Raw genomic sequence first — 9,657 nt, forward strand, 5'->3', positions numbered from 1 at the left:
AACACATCAACCAGAGTGATCCGACCAGAATCAAAACCCCACCATGCCTCTCCTCTTCTTACAATCTTGCCCTGGCTCCCCATTCCACTGCCCTGCCCCACCCCTTATCATCTCTGTTTACCTTCTGCTCCTCTCCCCTTGTCCACACAGTTCTAGCTGCTTTGTTCTCATTATTTCTTCAACATGCTTGGCATCCTCCTGGCTTTGGGCCTTTTCAGGAACTGCTTAGGATTCTACTTTGAAGCAGCACATCTAATTTGCTCACCACCTTTTTTTGGGTTAAAGGTTGGCTATACCATTCTCTGTTAATTGTACAACTTTCTCCCACCACATCCTCACTGGCACTCCCAAACCCTCTTAAGTCTGCTTGATCATTTCTTTATTTTTCAGAGCACCTACCACTCTAGATCATTTTGTTATTTATTACATCATGCTGATTATTTGTTGTCTGTTTCCACCTGCTAAACTACAAGCCCTGAAAGGGCAGGGATCTTTGCTCACTCTGTGTCCAGGCACTTAAGAGCGACAGCTGTCACAGAGCAGATGCTTGATAAAGGCTTGCTCAGGGTTGGTGGAAGCTGTGGCAAGCTTTAACTTAATGTCACACTCATCATCACTCATCATTGCCCCCTTCTCCTGAACTCTCATTCCCATCCTGCTCTGGGCTTTCTCTCCCGTGATCCAACCTCCCGTGCCCCACACTGCCTTTTCAAACCCTGACTTCATGGTTATTATGTCCTGCGAAATTCTCAGTCCCTGCACTGGATCTTCCGTCTCTCCTTCTCACCTCTTTAACAAGAACCTGGTTCGCCCCTCAGGACTCCCAAATCCCTGGAGCCTTTGGAAGTAGAAGCTGATGGTTCTTCACACTCCCTAGTCTTCAGGGCCTGGAGGTGCAGCTGGTGTCTTCTTTGTTTTCACTGCTGTTCCTTGGCTGTTGTTCCTCTACTCTTAAATACAAAGCTCTGTTCATATGAGGCCAATATCAGCTTCTTCTCTTCCTTTTACCTGCCGCATGCTGATTCCTAGGCCACTCTATTTACTGTAGTGTTTGGCTCAGTCTTTCTTTCCCCCCACGACTTATCATCCTGGGTTGACTATGATGCCCACATGTATGGCCCATGGTTGACTTCAAATCCATTAACTGGCTCCATCACACTGACTTCCGTTTACATCCATATCATTTCAGTCCCCTGCTCACGGCTGAACCCAGGCCATGTTGTCATGGAGATCTGCTCCTTGTGAACATCTGCAGTCTAACTATACTGCTCTCTAATCACAATTTCCATGACTTCTACTTCACTGGTTCTTTGATCTCATTCAAATCCCCCTTCCCTTCACTCCTCTGCATTATCCTTTCCTTACAGTCTTTTGATTGCAACACTTCTTTCTTGACTTTCCTAAACACCAGGATCCATCACTTCCTGTGAGTTGCCACTCTAATCATCATGCCCTATAACATGGCATAGTTCAAATAAATTCAAAAAGGTAAGGAAAAACCTGAGAGACCTCAGATATCTTACTTTAGGTAAGAGAGGAAATAACATGAATTTTCTACACTTACGGACTTGTCTGGAAAGAGAGTCAAGTCAGAGCTGGAGGGTCTGGTGAACTGTGATCAGGTTTTATGTCGCTGCCACATGCTGGTCCATTTTAGTTGAGGAGCAGACCCCCCCACCCCGCCCTCTGCTCAGCACTGTGAGAGCCGCAAGGCTGTCTGCAGACAGTGGGACTTCCGCAAGTGATCATGACTAATGTGCTGCTGCTTGACAAACTCTGTTGTTGTAACTGAAAATACTTTCATATCCTACAATGTTCATTAAGCAGCAGTTCCAGTGATACTGCTGCAAAGCACAACCCCCAAACAGTAACTTTGGAAAGAAGTCAGTTGTGACCAAACACTATGAAGAAGGCCAAACATTCACTATGATACCCTGTGTGTTGTTCATTTAGGAATGAGCACTCTAAAAAAAAAGGGAGGTAATGAAAGAAAAAATTAAAAGAAGTATTAAGGTAAAAATAGGCGACAATGCCGTACATTCACGCATTTCTCCCTAAATATCCCCTTTACATCTTTTCTTGTGGGAAAATTAGTCTTGAAATATGAGTTTTGTATCATGAGATTGCCTCAGGTTCACATTTAGTGCACAGATTTAAATGTTTCCTCTAAACACTGTATTTCCCCTACCTCTTCCACAAAATACTCCTCTTTTTGTAGCTACACCCAGGTACACGGTGAATAATGTGGTGATTACGAGTATGGACTTGGGAGCTGAAGACCGGGGAATGGATCTCCTAGTTCATTAATTCCCTAACTGTATGACTTGGGGTAAATTACTTAACCTATCTTTGTACCAGATTCCTCATCTGAAAATTAGGATGATTAACACTACTTACCCTCAAAGGGCTGTTGTGAGGATTGATTAGTTAATATATAAGACACTTAGAGCCCCCAAAAGCACTGAGTAAACACTGTGTAAGTACTAGCTACCACTGCAGCTAACAGATCATCATTACTATCACCACCACACCACCTATCGATCAACCCTTGATGATACACACAAGACTGAATTTATTTCAGTGGGTTAAAAAATAAGGTGCTCCTTTATTCATAGTATTTGAATTACTCATAGTATTATGCAGCGGTTACTCATAGGATATGTATGCAGTGCTGAAGACAGTCCTTTTGGGACTTCTTTTGGAAAACTATCAGAATCTTTCATCACAGCTCTGCATGTCAGTGTACAGGAGAGTAGGCAATATTTAGAGCTTTTCCCAGCACAAGTGCTGGGTAAGTAGTATGATTCTGAATAGAGCCTACTCAGACAATAACATTTACATCAATAGAGACAACAGTATGTTTCTTCTCCCAGTCCTACCTTCAGCCTGTCCTTGGGCAGCGCGACAACCCCTTGCTTGATGATTTCCAGGACTCGTTCCACTGACAGCTCAGCTCCAGCTTGTAGCAACCTTGAGCTAAAGAAGGTGATCACCTGGAATGCAAAGTGTTATTTTTTTAAACAAGTAGATACATGAGATATATTTTCAGTAGATACCTTTCTCACATGGTAGTCAAACGATCATTGTTCCACTTCTTAGAGTGACCTGGCTTTTAACTCACCCGCTCTCCTAAACAGTCCTCTCTATAAAGGCTTTGATGGCTGAATCAGAGCCAATCCCCTTAATATTCAGGGTTGATTATCCATTCTGTGAATTAAGTAGGTTCCTCAATTCTGAGCTTTCTTGTGCTAACCCACCTTGCATTTATATTTCATTTAGAGAGAAGCACTCATCAGAAGGCAGGAAGAAAAAGCCAAAGCTTAAAATCTGTTAATATTGAGGCTTAACAGTAACTGTAAAAACAAGTCTTAGGAAGAAAGGAATTTGAAACTAATGGCTAAAATGATGTTTTGGGGATTATTTATCAATTTAATTTATCCACAATACTCTTATCGCTGATCACCAGGGAAAATCAACAGCAAGCTATAATTTTTTTTTTCTTTTTTTGGTTTCATGTCACAAAACAGCCTGAATGAACTATGTAGCAAGAGGTTAAGATAGTAACATTCTGGAAATAACACTGTCTCCTAACAGTTGTCATTAAAAACTAAAAGAATATCATCATTTTTTAGGAAATCACTTACAAACAATGTTAATAAATCAAGATGACCATGGGTCACTTTTTATTTAAGAGCTATACTATACACTATAGACAAGAGATACCTGCAAAATATAAACATTTATGTTGTTTACAAAGTTGAGTATTTCCATTTACATGCTTTCTATTTTATAGGTAAGATACTTTAAGTTATTAAGAATTATTTCCAATTTTTTTTCTAAATTTTCTTTCAGGATTATTCTCCTAAATATTAATTGTTCAAATGCACAGTCAGTTTTCTCCTAACCATTCTGGTGGGGAAGGTGCATGATATGACATAAAAGCCACTGAAATGGATTTATTCTGGAAAGCAGAGATCCAGCTAGAGCCAGAACCTTAACAAGCTTGTGCCTTGAGAGACGGTGGCAGTGAGTGAAAACAAAGGCAGCCAATGCCTGGCTACACCGCTGTTGATTCCAAATAAATCGTCTCTTTATCTCAGGCAGTTTGCTGGCACCAGCTCCTTTGCAAGTTGCTTATTTTGTCCATGACAGGTTGCTTTTCAACATGTGCCTATGGCTGTTGTTTTTTCCAAGTCAGATTTTAAGCTCTTTAGGGGAATTCTGGGATAAAATTTTGTTCACATAGTCACAGCAGGTACTGAAACTGATTTTTATAAATCATAATTGTCTTTATTTTTAAATGGGCATTTTGTATGTGTAAAATAAGTAAATTCAGAGGAAACGTTTTTTTGATTTTTGGTTGTACCTCAAGTTTTTGTGTTTTAATCAATACACTGATGATACCCTTGACAACTTATTCAGTGGCAGAGATATTCAGAGAATTTATAAGGAAACATGATATTTTGTGTCTTTAAAAAAGATGCAGTGTGTAAAAAAGACAAAGATGCAATGTAACTGGGGGACTAGACACAGATCAAACATGTACAAGGAAATGGACTTAGACATCATGGTAGTGTACACTACAAATTTCTCAGAAAGTCAGAGGCCTAGTTTGGGTCCTGCCTGTGATACTTACTAACAACGTGACACCCAACTTCTTCCAGATGTAGAACTGTGGAGTGGTTGGGAGCACCTATCAGGTGTCAGATAGCTTGGACTTAAATCTCAGCTTTCCTTATAAACTAAGGCAAGTTATTTAACATCTCCATATCTGAGTTTCTTGATCTATAAATATCAGGTATGGACCTGTCATATACTGCCTTTACTATGTGAGGTATGTTCCTTCCAAACCTACTGTGTGGAGAGTTTTTAATCAAAAGCAGATGGTGAATTTGTCAAGAGTTTTCGGCATCTATTGAGATAATCATGTGATTTTTATTCTTCAATTTGTTTTTAAAGTTGCGTATCACACTGATTTGCAGATTTTTGAACTATCCTTGCATCCCTGGGATAAATCCTATGTGACCATGGTACATGACCCTTTTAATGTTTTGTTATGTTCAGCCTGGTAATATTTTGTTGAGGATTTTTGCATCTATGTTCATCAGTGATGTTGGCCTGTAATTTTTTTTGTGATGTTTTTGTTTGGTTTTGGTACCAGGATGATGCTGCCTCACAGAGTGAGTGCAGAAGTGCTTACTCTGTAATTTTTGAAATAGTTTGAGAAAAACAGATATTAATTCTTCTCTAAATGTTTAGTAGATTTCACCCATGAAATCATTTGGTTTGGATTTTTGCTTGTTGAGGGTTTTAAAATCACTGATTCAATTTCATTACTTGTAACTGGTCTGGTCATATTTTCTATTTCTTCATGGTTCAGTTTTGGGAGAGTGTGTGTTTCTAGGAATTCGTCTATTTCTAAGTTGTACCTTTTACTAGCATACAGTTTGTTTACAGCAATCTCTTATGATCCTTTATTTCTGTGGTATCAGTTGAAACTTCTTTTTTGATTCTGATTTTACTGATATGGGCCCTCTTTTTTTCTGGCTAAATCTGGGTAAAGGTTCACCAATTTTGTTTATCTTTTCAATGAATCAACTCTCAGTTCCACTAATCTTTACTATTTTTTTTTCTGTCTCTATTTCAGTTACTTATTTGAGAATTTTCCTGTTTCCTGAAATAGTCTTGTATTGTTAGAAACTACCCTCTTAGAATTGTTTTTGCTGTATCCCATAGATTTTGCATAGGTCATAGGATCATTTCCATTTTCATTTGTTTCCAGGATTTAAAAAAATTTCCTCTTTGATTTCTTCAGTGACTCTTTGGTTGTTTAGCAGCATATTGTTTAGTCTTCACATGTTTATTGGAATTTTTTCCTTCTGGTTGATTTGCAGTCTCATAGTACTCTGGTTGGAGAAGATGCTTGACATGGTTTCAATTTTCTTAAATTTACTTAGAGTTGTTTTGTGAGCTAGCATGCTATGTATCCTGGAGACTGTACAATATGCTCTAGAAAAGAATATTCTGCTGCTTTTGGAAGAAAATATTCTCTATATAATCTATTAAGTCCACTTGGTCTGAAATGCCATCTAAGGCCAATGTTTCCTTACTGATTTTCTGTCTGAATGATCTGTCCATTGGTGTTAGTGGGGCTGCACAAGGTGATTTCAAGATGAAAAGATGACCCCTGCAAATGCAGTGGGTTGTATTATAGGAAAAGAACTCTGAGCTTGGGGAACACAAACTCTTATAATGGTCAGTATGCAGGTCTCCCTTTTGTTCTAGAGGGAAACACAGACATGCCCCCAACCTTTCCCCTAACTGATTCCAAGTATCTGTACAACTTGCTCTCTACTTCTTTCAAGTCTGAGCTCAAATGTAGCTTCTCAGAGAGGTCCTCTCTGACTTCACTCTTTAGATCTATAATTTCACAACCCTATTCCAAATAGTACTCATTATTCCTCCTTTTTTTTTTTTTTTGACATAGCAACTCGTAGATATTGATGTCATTTACAGAGCTAAGGAAGACTGCAGAAGAAAAAGTTGATTCATTTTGTGTTTGATTTTTTTTGGGGAAGAAAATAATGAATTCTCATTTAACCTTGTTTAACATTTGTGGAACTGTTATATAGGCAACTGAATGTGCTAAGGCAACTAGGTTTTCTATATTTCCAGGTCTGGAATAGTATAAATAGTATAAAATTTACACTGTCCAGAGACAAAAACAGTTCTTGCCTTTACCATACCACAAAACTACTGTTGTTCACTGTCTCTGTCCTCTACTAATAGTCAGCCATGACATTTCTTTCATGCCCTCTCCTGTTTGGTGTGGTATTTCTATTTTGTCCTGTTGCTTCAATTCAGCCAGATCGTATCATCTTATGAGTTAGATGCAGAGGCTATGTGCTAGTGGCTAATGATAATTTGGCTACCTGAAACGCACATGTATAGCTCCTTCTGCAGAAGTTGAAAGTACTCCAAAGTTAGTCACTCCTGTCTCAGACATTCACTATTGCTTAATGTCTTAATAAAAAATATCAACTCTCAACTCCCTGTCAGCTAAAAATAACAGTAGATTCAGAGTCTCCTCTACCAATACTTTTCAAGGTTAACTCCATGAAAGAAGAAATAGCAAAGGTTTGCTTAAGCCAAGATTTCAGGAGCATTTAGGCGAGGGTAGGAGAAGGTAAAGTGCTGAAAGAGGCAAAAAGTGGAAATGTTATTTATATCTTTATCATGGCATTCTTTTCAAAATATGTAAAAAGAGTTTAAAATGATTTTGAATGAATTTCCAGCGTGTCCAACACTATTTTGGATGACAGTATTCAACAAAAAGTTGTTGGAAAATCTGCTCATTTAGAATCTTATTTACGTTTATCCAAGTGAACACTGAAAATACGGAGTTTATAATGAGAAGACCTGGATTAAAGGCTGAGTGATTTACTAGCTAAGTGACCTTGAACCAACAATTTCACCTCGAAGCCTTGCTCTGCCTCCCTCATGGGGATAATTTACAGGTCAAGTGAGATAGGCATATGCAAATAACCCTCAGTGATAAAGCAAACATGTGATCATTATTTAAGAGGATGACTCTATTATTTATTTATTTATTGGCTGTGCTGTGTGGCTTGCAGAATCTTAATTCCCCAACTCGGGACTGAACCTGAGGCCTGGCAGTGAAAGTGCTGAGTCCCAACCACTGGCCAGGGAATTCCCTAAGAGGATAATTCTTACATGGAGATCTGTGTTAAAAATCACCTAGGAAGCCTTCTCGCAGCCTGTTGGTTTCCTTATCTGTAAAGTGAGATAATAGTAACTAGTTTACTGATTTAAGAGGAATAAAAGGGTAAAATATGTAAAGGTACTTAAGTCTTATTCCCAGCACTTAACAGAGACTCAAAAAATGTTTAGGCATAATTTATCTAGTTTTAAGAAGTGCACAACAGCACATAGCCAAATGTTTACCCTGAGGTTGCATTTTTCACTGAATACAGTTGCAGTGTCAATAAGCAGTCTATTCTAGTGACAAGGGCAGGATATAAATCTAGTTTAACACTCGCTTTTATTTCTACTGGCTTATATACTGTGAGAAAAACAGTGAGGGCCCTTCTATTTCTTCACCTTGACTCTGCTTTTTGCTTCTTCCAAAGGAGACTAAGTTTCAGATGGATGTAGTTTAAGTCCTTTGCATGGTTCTTGTATGTCCTTTCAAGAAAAACACGGTCCTTCAGGGTTATTTTTAAAGTGTCAATAGCTGGTTACTTTACTTATGGAGTAAAGACTGATTTGACATCACTGGAAGTTAGAAGGAGAAAGTAAATTTCCAGGTTTGTTTTCAGACCTTTTCAGGTAGTGAATAGGCAAATCAATGAGAAACTGGAGGAACATTTAGTGAATGGTGATAGTAATCAGGCAAGATGATTACAAACAAGGGTTTTTTTTTAATCAAACTGCCTTGGTTTGAGTTCTGGCTTTATCACTTTCTGAATGTGTGATCATGAGCAACTTAAAATCTTTCTAAGCTGGCTTCTTTATCTGCAATTGAAAATTAAAATGAAATATACCTCACAAGTTTGTTTTTTAATGAAAATTAAGAGACATAATACATGTAAATGCTCAGCAAGCATGCTATAAAGCTAGCAGTGCTAATGATTAATAGAAAAGGAACAAATGGTTTTTGATGTGGTTTAAACATTTAACACTAAATAATCCAAACAATGTGTTGAAACATGATCATCCATCACTGATTACAGTTACGAACATAGGAAAAAATAAATTTTGAGTTAGTCTTTTAGCAGAAAGAAAGAGAAAAAAATGGGTTATTGTGAAAAGAGGTATTGGTAATTAAAGGGAAAACATTTCCTTCCAATACACCACAGATACAGTTTATCTGACATATGTTGTACACAATTCAAGTGACTATCCAGAGGAAGAAAACAAGAGTGGAAAGCGGGGAGAGGGAGGGAGGATGGAAGGAAGCAAAGGATAAAAGGAGAAAAAAGACAAGAAGGAAAGAAGAAAGAAACTGAAGTCAGAGAGGTCCAGAGAAAGGCAAAAGTTATGATAGAAAGGGGAGGAGTTTGCCATAGGGCAGACTGAAAACAATTAGGGTGACACAGGTTAGAAATATGGAAGTTAAAAAAGGATATATTGGACAGTTCTATAATTCAAAGATCTGGATAAATCTTGGAAAAAGCAGGATATTCTCCACCCTGGAACGTGAAAGAGATACATTTATAAGTACTCTAAGAAGATATTACTTTAGTACTGCATTGCCCTCTCCTAAGTGGAATTCGTAGACCCAGTTAGACATCAAGAGACCCAAGAGTGCAACAGCCATTCTGTTTACTTTGTATACACTTGAAATCTTTTATAATAAAATGTTTTTAAAATTAAAAAAAAAAAGTATAATAGGCTACAGTTCACATAAGATTAATTTAAAAGGATACAAGATCAAGAAAAAGAGAATGTGAACAGCATAGTCACAGGCTTTTGTTTTCACTGGGAATGCTCACAGTAGTCTCAGGGCTAGTCTCTGACCCTCAAATGCTAGTGCTGATGTGAGAGAAAGAGACTACAGCGGGCAGATCCAACAGCCACCCAAGCAGGGAAGCCAGATACCAAACAGAAACCAATACCATTTGTGACACTCTCAGC

The 9,657-nt window shown here is 38.1% G+C and overlaps 1 protein-coding gene across 1 annotated transcript in view; it reads right to left on the reverse strand.

Annotated features, from left to right (window-relative positions):
- DYM (dymeclin) overlaps positions 1–9,657 on the reverse strand; it is a 327,946-nt gene that overhangs the window by 66,114 nt on the left and 252,175 nt on the right. Inside the window, exon 11 of the mRNA XM_010840966.1 lies at positions 2,880–2,993. Within this exon, the coding sequence (XP_010839268.1) occupies positions 2,880–2,993 (114 nt within the window). The remainder of the gene's footprint in view (positions 1–2,879; positions 2,994–9,657) is intronic.

The sequence above is a fragment of the Bison bison genome, unplaced genomic scaffold, assembly GCF_000754665.1.
Source record: "Bison bison bison isolate TAMUID 2011002044 unplaced genomic scaffold, Bison_UMD1.0 scf7180017864153, whole genome shotgun sequence".
NCBI classification, from domain to species: Eukaryota; Metazoa; Chordata; class Mammalia; order Artiodactyla; family Bovidae; genus Bison; species Bison bison.